We start from the raw sequence: 19828 nt of genomic DNA, 5'->3' as shown, positions 1-19828 counted from the left end.
AGAAAAAGAGTTCCAACATTTAAATCAGGCTGATGAAATGGGAGCAGTTAGAGTGGGAGGGAGTGTCTGCCATTGCAGGAAGAAAACCAGGCGAGCGTGTTGTCCGAAAGACGGGAGAAAACAGTGTGGACAACGGCGAAACGCTGCTGAGACAGCGGGACAAGGGGACTCAGTCCTTGGCATTTGCATGGCGGTTCCCAGTGAGTGTGGGCACCTGGTGGGAAGAGAGAAACTGCAGACGGCCCTCACCGGGTCCTGAAGGAGAGAAAAGAAATGGGCCCTGGGGGAGAGGACAGTCCACCCTAGACGCCGTGACCGGGGTGAGGGGCGTGTGGCCTGTGCTGGAGCAGTGACCTTCCATCTGCAGCCAGAGCAGCGGGAGCCAAAGGCGGGACCGCGGGAGCGAGGCGCAGCCTCCCTGGAGTGGGGATGCGGAAGGCGTGTTGGGTGCAGGACAAAGGCAGCCTGCACTGGTCACTAGTGAGCAGGCGGGGGTCGGCATGGCCAGGAAGGCAGCCGGCGGGGCGGGGGGTGAGGTGGGGGTGGTTGGGGTGTAAGGAGGCTGCGGCTTTCCAGGTGAGTGGGGAAGGGGAGGACGCAAGGCAGAAGCTCTAACCACGGGGTGAAGGGCTCATCTAGGTAAAGCCCAGACTGTGTCCTGTGCTGGCGGCTGCATTTGGCGCCGCCCCCGCCCGGGGGTCCCCCAGGTCCGCCAGCATCGGGCTGGAGGCAGAGCGTTGCCAGCCTTGAACAGTTCACCCTGTTCAAGGCTGAGGTTCCATGATGAGGGGAGAAAATCCAAATGGCATTGGGGTGGGACTCGGGAGGGCTGATAACAGGGACAGGGCCAGAGCGCCTGTGCTTTAGGAAGTAACCACACTGCACGGTGCATCTGCAGCTCAGGTCAGCAAACATGTACTGAGCCCTGACTGTGCCTGGGTACAAAGACGGAAACAAGAAGCTCTCAAGGAGTTCCCAGAAGCTTATGGAAGCACTGAGACCACTACAGACTGCAGGGCGGAGGCAAACCGGCACATGCTGGGGCCACTAAGTGCCTTCACCCTGCTAGGTGCTTTATGCACTTTGACCCCTGAATTCCCATCACAACCATTGGAGATGGTGAATTCTTCTCCTGGGGCTGTCATAACAAAATATACCTGGTGTGGCTTAAACAACAGATATTTATTTTCCACAGTTCTGAAGCCTGGAGTCTAAGATCCAGGTGCCAGAGGGTCGGTTTCTCCGGAGGCCTCCGCCTTGGCTTGCAGACGGCCATTTCTCATGGCGACTTCCCGTGATCTTTCCTCTGTGTGTGCATCCATAGTGTCTGTGTCCTTTTCTGCTCAGGACACGAGTCAGATTGGATTAGGGCCCACCTATGTGACCTTGTGGAACCTAATGACTCTTTACAGGCCCTGTCTCCAAATGCAGTCACAACCTGAGGTCCTGGAGGTTAGGACTTCATCATGAACTATACATATAATAGATGCATCATAGGAGATGGTAAATACTGTTATTCCCCCATTTTACAGATTGAAAACTGAGTCTGGGAGATGCATAGGAACTTGCCTACAGTCACACGGCTGGAAGTCACAACCAGGTTTTTTGTTTGTTTTTTTCCTCACAGCTAGGTCTTTTTTGGATGATTTCAACTCTCAGAATTGTTCTCTCACTTCCTCACTGTCCAAGTATGAAGGTGAATGGGATAAATGTTCTAAGAGATGTGTGAAGGGCTCTGATCTGAAAGGGACCTGAAGAGCATTTCTTCTCCCCCGTGGCTAAACATGGGACCTCAGACACTTCCGTTATTGTATTTTCAGGGACTTCTAATTCACTGGGTGATATCCCAGAGGAGGCACCAGAGGGCTGTCCATGATTACCTCCATGGACAGAGAGCTCATTTCCTCACAAGAAATCGTTCTGCTATTTTATCCCAGAGCCCCCTGAGAAATTATAGCGTTTAACTAGGAAACTCGCCACCCTTCCGCAGGTTCTCGCAGGACTCACCGTCAGAACAGCCCTCCAGCAGGCGGAGTTGGAGCTCGATGGTCCCGGACAGCTCCCGGAGTCGCAGCAGCTTCTCCACCCGGTGGCTGCTCACCTGGGCCACATCCAGGGGCTCGTTCCCTACATGCAGCAGGGGCAGCGTCACCACCACTGAGCAGTTTCTGGAAGGAGCATGCGCTGTGCCTGACTGAGCCTCACGTCCCGTGGCTGCAGAACGGCGGTGACAGAGGGTCCCACAGAAGCTGCCCAACAGCGAGCATCAGCTCCCTGTCTGTGCCTCATACTGAGGGGAAGGAGAAGGCCAGCTAGGAAGAGGCTAGGCTGGAATTCAAACCCAGGCAGTCCAGCTGCTGCCTCTCGGTTATAGGAAGGGCTCAATGCTAGGGCAGGGGAGGAGCTGCTTGGTCTCAGGGCTGCAGCCAGGAGAGCCCCACAAGAGGAGAGCGGGTACCAGAAATCCCACCATTAGAGCCCTGGTCCGCCAGGCCCAAAAGGTGCCACCTCACTGGGGTACTGGCCTGCAATTCTAATAAGGGCCACTAGATGGCAGGGCTGCCGAGGTGGTGGTGGACCCACTGAGGAGAGCAAAACTGAAGGTCAGGTCACCTTACCATGGGGCAGGCAGCCCAGACCCAGTCACCCACCTCCAGCTCCTGGGAGAAGTAGGTCTCACAGGGCCTGCGGTTTCAAAGGGTCAGATTCAGGTGCAGGCAGTGGTCTGGAGTGCGGTCCAGTTGGCAGTGGGAATACAGCAGGCGCCCATCTTGACCCCTAGTGTGTTCCCCACAGACCAAAAGGACCTGGGACAAGAGAGTGGCGTGTCAGCGGCCAGGGAGGCACAGGCACACAGCTTCTTCCCCCCACCATGCCCTAGTCCAGGCCACCAGGACTGTCACCATAGCCGACGTGGTGTCCCAGCCTCTATTCCTGCCCCAGCCCACAGCCATTCCTCCACGTGGCAGCCAGAATGCCCTTTAAAAAAAAATGCAAGCCAGACCTTATGCCCTGCTCACAGCGCTCTGCCTTCCATTGTACTTAAAGGGGAAACTGGTCTCCTTGGCATGGCCTGTGGGTCTGCGTTAACTTGGCATAAGTGAAACACAAACATGTTTTCTGAGTGAATGGATGAATAGATCTGGGGCTGGTCAACTATGGTTCCTGGGCCAAATGCCGCTCACCACCTATTCTTTATAAATACACTTTATTGGACAATGGCCACACCCATTCATTTACACAGCTGTGACGACTTTCATGGCACAATGGCAGACTGTATGGTTTGCAAAGCCTGAAATATTTACTACCTGGCCCTTTACAGAAAGTTTGTGACCCACGGGCTGGGTGGATGCATGGGTGGGAGGGAGGGAGGCACAATCAACCAGCTGACAAACCCAGGAGGAATGTTGGGGGGAGAGGGGTCCCAATACCTCACCTCTGTGATGACAGTGGCTTTTGTTTGTGTTACGTGTTCTTCCTGTGTTCTCTTCAACCTTACAATTACCCTACCTGCTGGAACCTGTTGCTTCTCACATTCCTCAGATGAAACACTGGATGCTCAGAGAGGAGACATGCCCGGCCCATGGTCACCCAGCCAGCAAATGGCAGAACGCTGATGTCGGCATCCAGCTCTCCCCCTCACACCCCTGCACACTGTGGGTACCCTCCTCTCTCCTCACCCCTTTTGGGTCCCTGGGCCCCTTTCCCAGGGCACACTCCTGCGCAGGTCGCAGAGCCCCAGGTGCAGGGAATAGTGGAGCCACGTCTCCCCGGAAGCTGAGCGGTGCAGAGGCTGTGAGCATGTGTCCAGCAGGGCCCCAGTGTGGGTCTTGTCTGGCCGGGATGGCTGATGCCTCTGGAATGAGAAGCCTCCATGGGGCGGGGATTCATCCAGTAAAAGGAGAGAATGCCCACAGCCAGCTGCAGTCCAGACACCCCAGCAAGAAGACAGCAGGTGCCAGAAAGCCCACCAGGAGGGCCGAGGTCAGCCACAGCAGCATTTATATCCTGGGCAGGGTTTCTGTTGGGAGCACTGACGAGGGTGGGTCCTAGGAACTCAGGGTGGGAGACCCCAGAAGGAGCAAGGGGACTTCCAGGGCTGGCTGTCCCCATTTCTCTATGGCCCAGTCCCTACCCCAGGCTCTGCCCCAGGCCTCACCTCATGTGTCAGGTTCTGCGGCATCTAGTGTCAGTCCCAGGACAGATGGAGCCACTCGCTGAAGATGGCTGGGGTCTGTGTTAAGGCCCCACCGGCCCTGAGGGCTCCCAGGTCCCAGGCTTCCCAGAGCTGAAGAGGCAGGGATGGAGTACGTGACCTGTGAGCCCCGTACAGGGCCCGGAGTTAGGGAGAGCCCTGTGCTGGGCTCAGCGGTCCAGCCAGTGCGTACCTGGTCCGGGACACGGCCAGGCAGCCATCCCAGGTGGTGCTGTGCAACAAGGACCTGGAAGCCCAGGTGAGCTCAGTGCAAGGTCATGGGTTGCCCTCTGTTCCAGGCAAGCTGCACCTGTGTTGAGGTGAGGGCAGAGGAGAGGCTGATGCACCCCATCTGAGTGTGGGGAGGGTAAGAAGGGTGGAGAAGCTGGTGCCCCCCTGCCCACCCTGTAGGGGATGAAGTGGGAAGTGGAAAGCAGAGGGGGAAAGTCAAAGCTTGAAGAGGAGCAGGAAGGGAAAAGCATATGACCGAGATGTGACCAGGGGCGGACCAGGGGCAGCCACACGGTGGCTGAGGACAGAGGCGCTGGAGGCATTCATGGTTTCACATCCCAGCCCTGCCTCCCACTAGCTGTGTGACTCTGGGCAGGTCACCTTCCCCCTCCAAGCTTCAATGTCATTATCTGGAAATGGGGCTGACGTGCCTGGCACATGCTAGGCCTTTAGTACATGTTAGCCATAGGTATTCCTGTGCTTAGCTGGTAGATCCCAGGTTCCCCACCCCCACGCCCACTCAATGCCTTTCCCTCCATCCCTTGGGCGGCGCACAGGCCACTTGGCCCTGGTAAGGCTCCTTGGGCAGAGCAGGGCCCCAAGTGTCCCATGCAGGCTGCAGGGCAGAGTTCCCAGGGTCTCCTTCTAGCCCAACGCCTACCTGGTCCTTGCTGTCCCAGCCCATGACGTCCCAGTGGCTCAGAAGACAGACATGGCAGGCAGAGGGGCAGCGAGCGGGTGAGCGCCACTGGGAGCAGGGGGAGAACAGGAAGGGGCAGGCTCATGAGCTGAGGACATCAGCTCCAGGCCGAGGGGGCTCAGGGGACTCTCAGCTGACAACGGCTGCTGTGAGGGGGCCACACACTCAGGTGATCAACACAAAATTCAGACGCTACACCCGCAGTCACCATACAAGCATCACCATCTGGTATATTTTCTTATTTGAGTTTTTTTCTAGCGATGTCCCCACTAGACTGTACACTTGATAAGAGGACAGACTCGTCAATCCTGTTCTAGGCGATAGCCCCAGCTTCTGGAAGGGCCCGGCCTGGCACCTAGTGGCTGACCAATAAGTAACACAGAAGGCAGGCAGGGAGGGAGGGAGGACACCAAGGCCAACGGAGAATCCACTCCGTCCAGCTTTTCCCACTTCACAGCCCTGCCTGCATTGGTCCTCCTGGGATCCAGGACAACTGCTCTTTTCTCAAAGGGCTGCCCCAGGAGCCTCCCTCCCTGCCATGTCTACCTCCATGCACCTGGGGGAAGGTCAGTTCCAGCTTGGTGAGGTGGGTGCCTCTGGCCTTCGCCAGCCTGGTGCTGATGTAGAGATGACGCTCCTGCACCACCAGGACAGACGTGCTCTCAGCCTCGCCCTTGGAGCCCTGCAGCTGGATCAGAAGAAAAGCAAGTGAGAGCTCTCATCCGGTCTCTGATGGAACATTCAGGAAGAGGCTGTTCCAGCCTGTAGGCTCTGCCTCCCCAAGCCCCAGGCCTGACAGACCCACAGCTTCCTGGACTGCACGAACTCTGCTGAAATGAGGGCCCCCAGCCTCAGTGTAGGCCACTAGGTGTGGCCATGGCAACAATCTCCCCATGTCCTTCATGCTATAACACTGACTTGGAGATAGCTACTCCCTGGGGCCAGCGAGCCAGAATGCTCGTTGTTCTAACATGTAGACAGCAGGGGGCAGCCTAGCACCGAGGACAAGGCCCGGGAACGCCTCAAAAAGGTCCAGGGCTCCAGTTCTGACCCTACCACTTAGGGGTGAATGACCTCTGGCTAGTTTCTTAACCACCTGAGCCGGTTCCTATTAATGTGATGATATGGAAACTGTATGAGACAATGTGCTAACCCCAGGCTGACTGAATAGCAGAATCACTTAGGGCACTCGCTAGAAATACAGATTGTGGGCCCCCACCCAAGAGCTGTAAAAACAGAACCTCTGGGAACAGGGTTAAGAACTGGTATTTTTAAGAGCTCCCCAAGCATCATTACCTTAGTGATACCCCTGTCAAAAGTGTTCACCCTGAATCTCTTTTTGAGCAAACAATCAGACAGATGCTTTGCAAAACAACTGCCTGGACACTTTAAAATTGTCAATGCTGGAATTTTTCTTTAAGGTGGTTAATGACAATGACATTTTAGGGGAAGCATATCAATATCTGTAACTTACTTTCAAATGGATCATAAATTAAGATGCATGGGATGCTATGTGATAAAGCAAGTGGAGGAAAATATGAATGAGAAAATCTAGGTGGTGAGTATGTGGGTGTTCATGATAAAATAGTTTTAATAAAGTTTTACTGGAACAGAGCCATGCCCATCTGTCTACATAGTGTCTTTGGTGCTTTTTTGTTACAAGGGCAGAGTTGAGTCGTTACGACAGAGACCATATTGGGCATAAAGGCTAAAATATTTACCGTCTGGCCCTTTACAAAGCTAAAAGTTTTCAGACCATTGGCCTAGATTACGAAACTAAAGAGGTGGTGACTAAGTGCCCTGGTTGCACCCTGGATTTAAAACAAACAAAACAGCTTGAAAGAATGTTATTGGGACAACTGGGAAATTTTATCACAGACTGCATAAGAGTATTACCTCATGTGTTAAATTTCCTGCATTTTGTATTTATATTGTATTAGATAAGAAAATAGCCTTGTTATAGGAAACACTCTCTGAAGTATTTAGCATAAAGAGGTAAGATATCTCCAGAAACATCTCTGTATCAACACTCAATGATACAGAAAAAAGTGTGTGTGTGAATCTACAAGTGTACATAACATATAAGATTAATAGAAAGCTATAGCACGATATTAATAATTGGTGAATTTTCAGTCATATAATAACTTTTCTATAGGTTGGAAATTACTCAAAATAAAGATTGGGGGAAACTAAGAGGGTCCCTGAATGAGTGTGCAGGTGCAGTGAGGCTTGGGAAGTGGTGACGTCATGTGTCAGCATACTGATGCAGGGCCTGACACACATTAGGCACTCTGAAAATAGACACGGCCTGGGCAGGGCAGACGTTTGACAAAACTGAGGGGCTGGTGGGCTAATGAAGTGACCAGTTGGCAAGTGTAATGACACACGCATGCAGTTCTTTATTCACGGAGCACCTACTGTGTGCTGGGCCCAGGCCAGGAGACACCCTCCAGGAGCTCCTGATTTGGGGAAGAGAGGCAGACAGGGAAACACAATAGCAACACAGGGAGGGAGAACCCCGGCCTGGGCCTTACAGGTTCCCCCATCTTCCTCCAGGACCCCCAGATGCCACACGCAGGGGAGATGCATGACTGATGGATGCCCTGGGGGGTCCAGAGGCCACATGGGAATGGGATTAGTGGAGAAGGGCAGGATGCCACACAAAGACCCCAGGCCGTGGGAAGGTAAATGGGACACCTGGGAGATGGTGCTGGCTGGGCTCAATGGCCTGTGTCATCTGATCCCACTGCCGGGACCATGCCAGGCGGGGTGAGGCAGCGCCAGGCGCCAGGCGCTGGGCAGGCAGGCCTCCCCTGGCTCCCGAGGGTCTCATGGGTCTGGCTGGGGGCCGCAGGGGCTGGCCCAGGAATGTAAACCTGGGCATGTTTGGGAAAGCTGGAGCCAGGGGTTTCCGAGGGTGGCCCATGGGGGCTTGCTGGAGGCCAGCGGACAGAAGTGGATGTGTTAACACTCCCCAACGGGGCCCGGCCTACGCCACCCCCCCTGCCTCAGGCAGGGCATCTGGAACCAGTTAAGGGGCTCAGGGCGGCCGGGCACGATTACCTTGGCTGAGGCTGAGGCTGAGGTTCTGCCGGGGCAGCAGCCTAGGAGGGCAGGGAGGCCATGCCGACCTGAGAGCTGCAGCTCTTTGCTGGAAGAAAGGAAAGAGAGGGCGACAGGCCTGGCAGGAGGACACGCTGTCCAGGGCCCAGGTCCCGGTCACAACCGAGCCAACCACCCCACAGAGGGCCAGAGAGCCACAAACATAGCAGCCCAACAAAGGGCCAGCCATTCACGCGCCCTGAGACCTGAAGGCCATGCAGGGCAGTGGTTAGGGCTGGAGTCTGGTGCCAGGCAACCTGCACTGGAATCCCGGCTAGGCCTCTGCCTAGTTCTGGCATATTGGGCAACTTCCTCAGCTGCCCTTTCTGAGCCTCGGTTTCCCCTTCAGTGTAGGGGCTATAGCAGTACTGGGTGGCATGTCTCCGGTGGGCCCCTCCCGGCAGCCCTGTCCACACAGCGCCCCTCCCTCACCCCTCAAGCAGGGTACTAACGGCTGCCCACTGTTGCTAGCGCTGGGGTGCTGCCCCATCCTGGTGGCTCCTCCACACCAGGGTGTCCCAACCTCAACGCAACTGTCACCTGAGCCATATAATCACTGTGGGCTGATCTGTGCACAGAGGAAGGTTTAGCAGCATCTCGGGCCCCCTCCTCACTTACAACTACCAGGAATTTCCCCAGTCATTGCCAATGTCCCTGGGTGGGCAAACTGGCCCCCCGGTGAGAACCACTGGTCGACACTGTTAACAGGTGGCTTACTCATCTCCCATAGTGACCTGGTGCGAGTGCCAGAGCGTGGTTGGTGGCCCACCTGGCTATTCATAGTTATATATATATAGTTACAGGAAGTAAAGTACAGCATTAGGAATACAGACAGTGGAAATGTAACGGTTGTGTGCGATGTCAGAGGGGTAGTGGATGGGGGGAGGGGGGTTATCACTGTGTGAGGGATATAAATGATAAATGTCTATTACATTGTTTTGTGCACCTGAAACTAATTAAAAAATAAATAAATAAAAAGAAGGGGGGGGAAAAAGAGAAATTGATACTTTCACACAGTTGCTACTAAATGTAAACTGGCCTAATCTTTTGGATAATAAACATCCATTAAAATTTAGAATGCATATACTTTTTGACTTGGAGTTATACTATTAGGAGCTTATCGTGCAGATATAACCATCCAATCAGACAAAGATTTTGTGTAAGGAAATTCACTGCAGCAAAAATCTGGAAACAAACGAAATGACTTCCTTCCTTAATAAATTATGATACAATAGAGTACACTTAAAAACAAAAACAAAAGAAAACAGACATCGGCTCCTGTTACCACTGATACAGTGACGGCATGGCTTTGAATCTGCGATGCCAGTAGCCCTCAGATGTGCCCCGATTTTATGGGCCACCTTGAAAGTGAAAGGCTGCTAATGAAACAACAAACCCATGACAATTTGAAGACACATACTGCTATCACACGTGTCAACACGTGAGAAAACACTGGGCAAAATACCCTGGGGTCAGAAAAGGGACCATACAGGCTTCTCACAAACCCACCTACAAGATGGGGTTTAGAGGACAATTTTGTTTTTCTCCATTTTAAGGGTGATATGTGATCCTTTCACTGACTCACACACACTCACACACACACACACACACACACAGGGAGCTCAAAACCCTTCTCGCCTGGACAATCACTTCCAAATGATGGATTTGGAAGCCTCCCTTCCATCTGTTCTTGATTCTGGAAGGGTTGTCTGGTTAAGTGTAACCTCACGGTGTGGCCTCCCACCTCCTGCCTCCCTGGGGCATCCATCCTCCCTTCCTTCCTCCCCATCTCCCAGCAAGCTGGCTGCTCAAAGACAATACTTGGCAGGCAATTCAAGGTCATCCCAAAGGGACCATCCTCCATACCTGGAAGTTCGGAGGAAATGTAGGTCCACAGGGAAGTCTGAGCTAGAAGAACAACACCAACTGGGAGTCGGATCCATTCAGCTGGACCAAGACCTGTGGGGAAGGGAATTGGAGAAGCTGGTCAGAGGGAGCAGAGGAGTGAGATGTAGGAGTCCAGGGGGTGGCTAGCTGACACCTGAGAAGAGACAAGTCATCCCAGAGTTGGCCCAAAGCTGAGGCCCAACAGCAGATGTCAGAAACCTCCATCATTCCTTGGCGTTTCTGAACCCTAAATTTTACTCAGTCTGCCTTACTAGGAAGCTTGAGAAGTAAGGCTACAGACATGGGCTGGGACGACAGTTCTGGGGCCCCAGGCCCCCAATTTCCCCTGCCATGGTGTCTGTTCATGCCTCCCATGTCCATGGTTGCTCTCTATTTCACCCTGACCGTGAACAGGCACTGGGTTTCTGGCTTCACAATTATCACCTCGTGTAATCCTCACCACTGCTCTCGTATTATTATCCCTATTTCATAGCTGGACAAACTGAGGCTGAATGGGGTTGAGTAATTTACCCAAGGTCACACAGCTAGTCAGCAGTGGAGCTAGGATTTGAACTTGAAAGATCCTTGAAGATGAAGACAGAAACACAGTCATGTGTCCCTCCCCAGTACCTAGCCAAGAGCCCGGCACACAGCAGACACAATCTGTATATAATGATGAATAAACAAATATATCTACAGTGGCTGCTATATAGTCACCAAACAGCATTTCCTTTCCTCCTGGACATACAGCGAAAGCTACATTTCCAGCCTCCCTTGCAGCTGGGTGGGGTCATGTGATGAGTTCTGGCCCACATTCTGTGGGCAGAAGTGACATGGGCTACTAATGGGCCTGGCCCCAGAAAACCCCTTGCATAATTCTCACCAGCTCTTTCCCCATCCGCCAGCCGGCCAGCAGGACAGAGCCACAAGGTGGAGAGAGCCTCAGTCCCGGAGTAACTGCATAGAGCAGAGTCACACTGGACTGTGATATGACTGGGGAGTAAACTTTCAGGGTAAAGCTAACTTATATTACGGCAGCCAGTGCGTCATGTGAAGCCCATGCACATTGCCAAAATAAGGGCTGTGCTGCCGACTTCCCGGGGCCACCCTGCCATCTCCTTAGCCAGCCCATATAGGATACCTGCACTCTCCCATTAAAACCCTTCCTCCCTCAGCCAGGGGGCAGAACTCGGCCTCCCCACCTGGGCTGTGACATTGCTGTTGATGGAAGCTCTTGCGCCCACATTGCAGTCGAATGCTCCCTGGGGACTCCATCAGAAGACAAACTCAGGGCCTGGCGGATCCTCAGCTAGGAAGAAACAGACAGGACCCTTTCCTTTCACCAACAGTTGAACTCTGCTTGGAGGCCACCAACCCGCATTTGCCCGACCTGGAATGAGTACATCGGAGAAGTGAGTCACATCCAGGACCTGTAAGATCTTCACGGTGCAGACCTTTTTAGGGCAGCACAACTTTCTGGTTGACTTACAAAGTGGCCTCCACCTCCCTGTTCTTAGCCGGGGTGTGCAAGAACCAGGAGAACTAAGGGAGTTTATCTCCCATCCCTAAGTGGCGGCAGAAGCCACACTTGCAACCCCCCCAGCCAGAAGAAAGTGGTCCCAAGACTGAAGGCTTAAAGCACAGTCTATACTGTTCTAAACACAGGACAGAAAGTGGGGACAGGTGCATGTGGGGTCTTTCACACAGGGATGGTCAACTCCAGTGCCCACAGGTAGGGTTAGTGGGGTGGGCTTGAGGGGGCAAACTTAAGCGCCTGTGTCTCATTCAAAGGGAGTGCCCTGGCATTATTCCCTTTTGTTCGCTGCTGAGTCCTAATACTCAGCACAGGTCCGGGGGCATAGTAGGTGTCAATAAATATTTAGAAGACTGAAGAATCACTAGTAGTCTGAAACTCCAAGCCAAAGCCATACTGGGGTGGACTAATGTTTAATTCATAGCATTGCAGGCAGAATAATACCCACCCCACACAAAGATGTGCACGTCCTAATCCCCAGAACCTTCAACTACGTTATTTTACAGGACAAAGGGGACTTTGCAGTTAAAGACCTTGAGATGGGAGATTGTTCTGGATTATCCAGTGGGCCCAAGGTAATCATGATGGTTCTTGCAAGATGGAGGCAGGAAAATCAGAGAAGAGAGAGAGGAAGATGCAACTCTGCTGGCTTAGAAGATGGAGAAAAAGACCACGAACCAAGAAATGTGGGCATCTTTGCGAAGCTAGACAAGGCCAGGAAACAGATTCTCCCTGGAGCTCCCAGAAGGAACATAACCCGACTGACACCTTGATTTTAGCCCAGGGAAGCCCATCTTGGACTTCCGAGCCCCAGAAGTACAAAATAAATTCGTGGTTTTTTAAGCCACTAAGTTTGTGGTAATTTGTTACAGCAGCCATAGGGCACTGATACACATAGTTAATCATTTATTCACTCAACAACTACTTAGCTTCTGCCACATGCCAAGTAAACAATAGCAGTGACCATCTTCTACCATCTGGGTTGACGGAGAACTTCAAAAGGTCTTACCACAGAATTTTATCATTAGTGTACATCTCTAAATAAATACATGGCTTTATTCCAGAACCAAGATGGAGAAGAAATAAATAAAGGTTGAAGGAAAGAGAAAAATGTATGTCATTAAACAAACACAGAGCTAAGAAGAGAAGAGACAGCCAACTTAAAGGATCTTCGTCTATCTGGTTCTAGCCTGTTGTTCGCAGGTGGGTTTCTAGGCCCAGTGGGTCAGACCTTCTGATGTTTTAAAATTAGAAGCCAAAATCTGGGTTTTATTCCAAATCTTCTGAATTTCAGTGTTGACGATTAATTTTGGGGGGAAAAAATTTAAATGCAAAGCAGGCCAGACAAAACACACCTGCAGGTTAGATTTGGCCCAGGGCGCCATTCTGCAATCTCCGGTTGAAAAAACAGTAAACACCACTGGGAAACACTTCTGCAGGTGTTTTCGGTTGTCATCCTGCCCTTTGTTTCCCCTCAGGGGCTCCAAAGGTTTCAACGAGCAAACCTTTGGGACCCATTCACAGCCCCGTTTAACTGGTGGGGAAGTACGGCCCCAGAAGGACAGGTCTGGGGGCTCAGCAGCTGGCCTGGTTCTATCCTCCTTCCGACGGATGTATGTATACCCCGCAAGGGAGAAACCACCACAATCTTCCTTGCCCAGGGCCCAGCACACAGTAGGTGCTCAATAAATGCCTACTGGAGAATGCGGTTACCTCCCAGAGCTTCTACTAGGAGAATCAAGAAAGAGACTTGGGTGAGGGCTTTGGAAGCATGTCTTTAGTACTCAAAGGAAGTTATTATTTTACATACCAATTCTCACAACCTCTGCTTAAGAGATAAATACTGCTGTCTCCATTTTATAGATGAGGAAACTGAGGCCCAGAGACTTAAAACAACTTGCTAAGGACACATACGCAAAAGCGAGTTTCACTCCTAGGAAGATTGATGCCAAGATCCCCTACGTCAGGGATCAGGAAACCATGGCACACAGGCCAAACGCAGCCTGTTTTTGTAAATGAAGCTGTCTTAGTCAATATCTGCTGCTGTAACAAAATACCAGTGGCTTAAATAACAGACACTTCTCTCTCACAGTTCTGGAGGCTGAAGCCGAGATCAGGGAGCTGGCATGGTCGGCGTCTGGGGAGGACTCTTTTCCTGGTTTGCACGCAGACATCTTCTCATTGCGTCCTCACATGATGGAAAGAGAAAAAGGGTGAGCTTTCTTCCTCTTCTTATAAGAACACTAGTCTCACCTTCATGGCCGAATCACCCGAAAGACCCCACCTCCCAATACCACGACACTGGGGCTTCAGCTTATGAATCTGGCAGGGTGGGGGTGGGGGACACAAACATTTAGTCCATAGCAAAAGTCTTACGGGAACACAATCCCACACCCGTCCAGTGGTGGATTTTCTGTGATGTGTTTATGCTACAATGGCAGAGATGGGTAACTGCAACAGAGATTGGAGGGCCTGCGAAAGCTAAAATAGTTACTGAGTTTTCACAGAAAGAGTCTGCAGACCCCTGCTCTGGGTCGGGAATACAATGGATTTTCAGTAGCACCAAGGTGACAACTAGTCACTAAAGGACTGATTGTGTGCCAGGAGGAGGAGATCTGTTGGTGAGGGTAAGAAGTCAGGATGTGATTCTAAGTGTCATGGGACACAAAGGTCTGAGTCTTGAGTTAGCCAGGCAAACAAAAGAGAAAGGTGTTCCAGGTCGTGGCACGGCTAGGGCAAGGCTTGGAGGCCAGAAAACTTAACCAGAGGCCAAGGAGACTCTCTAGATGACACTCACCTGCCCACTCCCACCGGGTGTCCAGGAGTGTCCACCCAGGGCAGCGACCATTGTATTGCCCCGTCAGGTGTGTGCTGCCCTCCACGTGGGGCTAGCAGAGGCTCAAGCTGTGAACGGTAATCCACCTGCCTCTCGGGTACCTACAGCACATGGGGAAGACAGGAAAGGAAGTGGGAAGCGCCCATGAGGGCCTGGGTTTGGGGGCTCCTGGTAGAACCAACGCCTGAATCTCTGTGAGGAATGCTGAGCTCAGGGCTGCTCACAGTTGTTGGCTCTGTTCAAATAACATAGACCAAAACAAAATAGAACGGATGGAATAGAAACAGCAGTGCATCACAGGTCATCCGGTAAGTTTCACCTTCTGAAGCTTATTTCTGCTACACGGATATTCAGCCAGATCACATGGGATAGCCGTGCCAGTGAAAGTACCCACAACACCCATGCCAGGCGGTCAACAGCCCCAGCCCCTGACCACATGCCCTTGGCACCTTCCAGAACACTCCACGGGAAGCATAACCATGAGGGCTTTGACGCAGCTTCGGTAGCAGGGTGGGTACCTGCTCAGACCCACCAGTGCCCAGGCCAGGCTATATGTTCAAGATTTAAACAGTGCCCCACGCAACTTGGGTCAAAATGCAAAATGTGGCTTTTTTATACATTGGACAGTGTGGGTAAGAATCAAAATAATCTGAAAGCTGCTGTTTTCAGGTTCATGAAAGCAGTCAGTGGGTTGGAGGGGACACTTGGGGGAATCAAATGGAAGCTGTGAGCAGATATGGAGCCTAGATTTTTCCTTAGATGGGGTATTAATATTGGTGGCTTGGGGTGATGGGGTCACTCCTACCTGACAGGTGGGCCTGGTGGCTCAGCAGGTGGCTCAGTGACACAGAGGAGGGCAACTCACTGCCCGCCTGCTCCGTGAGGGTCCTGGCGAGGACCACAGGACCTTCCGCCGTCACTGGTTTCACCTCCAGCTGGGCCTCACCCGCTGCTGGTCATAAGTCACCCTGGCCAGGTCCCAGCACCACCTGAGGGGTCGGGTTTGGCCAGCAGGGCTGGCCCTGACCTTACAAGAACTGGGACCAGACACAGGGAAGGGGATGGAGCTTAGATAATAGCCTTCTAGGCTGACCCTTCTCCAATGTCTTAAACTCAGTATTTTTCAAAATAGGTAATCCGTGTTACAAACTGAGACATGAAGGACTCTTCTCTCCCCCCTCGCCCCTCCTCGCCAACCCATCAGGGACTCCGGGCAGCTCTCCCTGCAGAAGACGGGATCTGACCGCTTCTGCCACCTCCACCACTACCCTGGCTCAGGCCTGGTCGTCATGCCTGCGTGGCTGGCGTATCCTCCTCCCAGATCTTCCAGCTCCTGCCCTGGTCCCTGACGTCTGTTCTCCACCTGGTGACAAGAGCAACCCCTTTAAGACACGGAGGATCACGGCACGCCCATCTTTCTCAGAGTAAAAGCCCAAGTCCTTGCAAAGGCCACCAAGGTCTGGCCTTCTCCAGAGATGGGCAGTGCAGACCCGGCCAGATGCAGGCGGAGCTGCCCACAGGACACTGGCAGGGAAACACGGGCACAGCCTGAACTGCTCTCCATAGCTCCACACTCAAGGTTTTCTGAGAACCCATAAGCAATTGCAACTGCTGACTTTGATGGCCCCACCACCTGCCGACCAGTCCAACAGACTTCTCTGTTGGCTGCCAGCTGATCCATTTACCCAAAAGATGCAAAAACGACTTCACTGTTCCCAGACTGTTGGCTAATTATGTTTTCTCGTAAATCGGTTTTTGTTTTTGGTCTTTGACAACAGTCACGAATTGTTGTTCTCTGATTACTCTTTGGCAAGGGGACCTCTCCTATTCTGCTCCAGCCACAAGGGCCTTCATGCTGTGCTTCTAATGCTCCAGGTACATACCCACCACAGGACCTTTGCACATGCTGCACCTTTTACCTGGCACACCCTTCCCGCAGAGGACCACACGCCTCTCTTCCACAAGTCCTTCATATCCTTGCTAAACGTTACCTTCTCCATCAGGCTTACCCTGTCAGCCTACTGAAAACTGAAGCCAACATCCAGATCCTTCCTTTCACACAACAGCAGACTCTGGTACCCAGCTCAATGATTCCTTTCCCTACAGCGCTCATACCCACCTATCAACCACACCACTTGCTAATTTATGGTGCATCTTTGCGAGTAAGTGTGGGCCTACGTGAGCCTGCTTGTGTGTACGTACGTGTGTGTGTGTGCACGAGCGTACCTATGCACGCTCCCCCTTGCACAAAAACACACGCAGACTCTCCACTCTGCTCTGTTTCTCTTGCTTAATGGTATGTCGGAAGGTGGTGTGAACTGATGTATTCAGAGGCCGCTGGGTGGTAGCCGTAGTTTTCTCAAAGTGCAGCGGGTGGGTAGGATGACTGCAGAATTTCTCATCCAAACCAGGACACTGAATAAAGGGAATACTAGTCACATTTAAGTTGGGTCCATGGTAAACGAGGGCTCTCCAGGCAACCAGAGACTTTGGGGTGTCCTACCACTGCACACCCAGGGAGGTGGGGGATACTGCCCCATGCCATCCTTAAACCCTATCAGCCGAGCTGAGCTGAACCCTGCTCTTCTGTTTTGTGTTCATGAGCTCATCTGCCTCAGTTTCCTCATCTCATATGGGCTTACCAAAAGGACTAAAGGAGAGACCTTGGGCCCAAGGCCACCGGTGACCCCACCAGAACAGGCTTCAGAAAACTCTAGAACTCTGGCTCTTACCGTTGTGATGGGTCCAGCAGCTAGAAATGGAGTTTCTCTAAAGGCAAGTGTTTTCAGGCTGCACAAGCCTCTCTGGAGAGCAGCAGAAAGGTCTGTAGGGAGGTCAAGGCAATCAGCGCTTGTGCACTTAGTGAAAAGCAGGAGATTTGAGGGCTCCCTGGGAGTTCTAGAAACCATGTGTAGTCTCAGCAGTCAGGCTGCTGGGCCTTCGGGAGGAAGACGCTCTCCCCTGACACTTGGTCTTCTCCCCACGGGGGCAGGAAGCGGATCTGGGAGTGGAGCGTGTGTTTATGCAGCAAAAATGCAACCTGTCTGAGAAGACACCGGAGACGGAGGCAGAATCACTTGCTGCCAAAGGTGCCCAGAGTGGCTGTGTGGGGGGAGCGAGTCTGAAGCTGCTGTATTTGCCCTTCTGGGAGTCACAACCTGCTTGAACATCAGATGGAAGGTCTAAACTCTCTCCCCAGCAGGGTGGACAGACACAAAACTTCCACACAATCGCAAGGGCTTCAGCGGGGCCCACTGAGTTCCTAACAGGTACCTCTGGTGAAGAACCTTGAAAAGTACCTACCGAGAGAAAAATGCACACCTTTTTTGGCCCGGAATTCCACTGCTAAGAATTTACCCTGCAGAGAAGGGTGTTGGCAGCAGTTGATGTATAAGACCAAATACCCAGGACAAAGTCACGACCCTGTGCTATGGAAGTAGCTAAATAAATGCCATCTCATCGACTAACACTGCCGTCCCAAGTACAAAGGCACATTTTTATTTTAAAGCGGCCGGGGGAAAATATACTGGTACCTACTGGCACAGAAGATCTCTGAGAGGAATCACAAAAAACGAAGGAACAGAGTTGGGCTTCGGGGGGGGGGGGGGGGGGGGGAGGGAGGAAGAGGTTTTTAACGCTACACCGTGCTGACCAATGGAACTTTGTGCAATGATGGAAAAGTTCTCGAAAAGTGCTTAGTACAACTAAGGCACCACCTCTCTCATTTCTTTAATTCTAAATCATTTAAATAGCCGTGTGGGCAAGCGGCTACTCTAGTGGACACTCGGTTCTATACCCTTTCATATCTTTTGCACTTTGAATCCTTTCAATGTATTACCTATTTTCTTAACTAAATAAAATTTAAAAAGTACCAGCTTAAAAAAAAAAAAAAAAAGTACCAGCTGGTACGAAAAATTCACCAAGGTATATTTTTGAGGAAAAAAAAAAAAAAGCAAGGTATAAAGAAAGACTAGCTGTGATCCTTTCAAAGAAAACATTAAAAAAAAGAGGAAGAAATAAAAACAACTCAGAACTAAAAGGGCTTGCCAATCTACAGTATTAGGGGTTGAATTGCATCCCCCCACAAAGGCATTGATGTTCTAACCCTCAGTACCTGTGAGTGGGAACTTCTTTGGAAATAAGGTCTTTGTAGATGCTCGAGTGGCCATGAAGTCATAAGGAGGGGCCCTGATCCAGTAAGAGCGGTGTCCTTCTACAAAGGGGAAATCTGGGCACAGACACCCGCAGAGTGAAGACAGGGCGAAGACGGCTGTCTACAAGCCAAGGAACGCCTCAGGCTACAAGTCTCTAGGAAAGAAGCATAGAACACCTTCTCCCTCGCAGCCCTCAGAAGGAACCACCCCTCCCAACACCTTGACTGTGGACTTCCAGCCTCCAGAACTGGGGGAGAGAAATGTCTGTTGTTTAAGCCCCCCGTTTGGGGCCCTTTGTTACAGCCACCCTGGGAAACTCATGCAGAAGTCTCGGTGTGTGTACTGATATTTCTTCTGGAAATCTAGGGAATGGCATGCTTTAGTTTGCCATTTTTTTAAAAAAAGCATGTCCCTGTGCTCCTAATATTATCAATTTTTAAAACATCAGTGGTAGTGGGATTTGAGTTCCTTTTTTTCCCATCTTTATACGTTTTTGGGTAACAAGAACACACAAATGCTATTGGTAGGTGGAAAGGGAAGAACTGCTAAAACACCCAAGGAGGGGGTGATTATTAGCAGGGACTCTGGGGCCAGGCTGGAAATACCTGGGGAGACGGCAGGTGCCAGCACAGGTGGGCCACGGATGTGAGCCAGACCTTGACGTAGTAGACACCCCCGTCGTCCAGTGTCAGTTCCAGGTCACTCGCGTGGGCAGTCCAGAGAGTTCCAATCCTCCCTGAGGGATAAAACAAGGTTTTAGAGATGGGTTCAACACCCTGTCTGCCCCAGCATTTTCTGGGGGCATCCTGCCAATTTCCTCATGTCTGAGCCTGTGGCTCCTTGCCTACACAATGGGGCTGGATTTAGTGTCTGGCCCTCCTTCAGGGGCCACACTGCCTCACCCACCCAGCTCCACCAGGCCCGTCTTCTGGGGCCATCAAGTGGCAGCGACGGGATCCAGGTTCATTCGGCTGTCAGTCCAGGTCCTTGGCAGAGTCCCACGCAGACACTCAGCCACCCTTCCTTACCCCCCGGACACTGAAGCCTTCAACCAAGAGGATGGCAAAGGGGCAGCAAGGTGGGGTGGGCAAATACAGTCCACGGCGGTGCAAGCTCTAGTCTAGAGGGACAAGAACCCACGTGAGGCAGGGAACAGAAGATCCTGGGCTCCACAAACCGAGGGACCCAA

At 52.1% G+C, this 19828-nt stretch overlaps 1 protein-coding gene across 1 annotated transcript in view; it reads right to left on the bottom strand.

Moving 5' to 3' along the window:
• The window catches only part of APOLTP (apolipoprotein lipid transfer particle homolog), a 31034-nt gene that overhangs the window by 8520 nt on the left and 2686 nt on the right, over positions 1-19828 (bottom strand). The window contains exons 2-14 of the mRNA XM_088801244.1: positions 19245-19375; positions 17218-17309; positions 14447-14586; positions 11318-13837; positions 10095-10187; positions 8190-8277; positions 5683-5814; positions 5088-5174; positions 4389-4505; positions 4160-4288; positions 3681-3856; positions 2652-2807; positions 2008-2127 (exon numbers count right to left, since the gene is read on the bottom strand). Of these exons, the coding sequence (XP_088657370.1) occupies positions 4461-4505; positions 5088-5174; positions 5683-5814; positions 8190-8277; positions 10095-10171 (429 nt within the window). The 5' untranslated portion in view covers positions 10172-10187; positions 11318-13837; positions 14447-14586; positions 17218-17309; positions 19245-19375 and the 3' untranslated portion in view covers positions 2008-2127; positions 2652-2807; positions 3681-3856; positions 4160-4288; positions 4389-4460. The remainder of the gene's footprint in view (positions 1-2007; positions 2128-2651; positions 2808-3680; positions 3857-4159; positions 4289-4388; positions 4506-5087; positions 5175-5682; positions 5815-8189; positions 8278-10094; positions 10188-11317; positions 13838-14446; positions 14587-17217; positions 17310-19244; positions 19376-19828) is intronic.

This window comes from Rhinolophus sinicus, chromosome 10 (assembly GCF_057876585.1).
Source record: "Rhinolophus sinicus isolate RSI-liver-muscle chromosome 10, RSI-T2T, whole genome shotgun sequence".
Classification (NCBI taxonomy): Eukaryota; Metazoa; Chordata; class Mammalia; order Chiroptera; family Rhinolophidae; genus Rhinolophus; species Rhinolophus sinicus.
The sequence above is the reverse complement of the archived record's forward strand: the minus strand, read 5'-3'. Positions and strand labels throughout refer to the sequence as shown.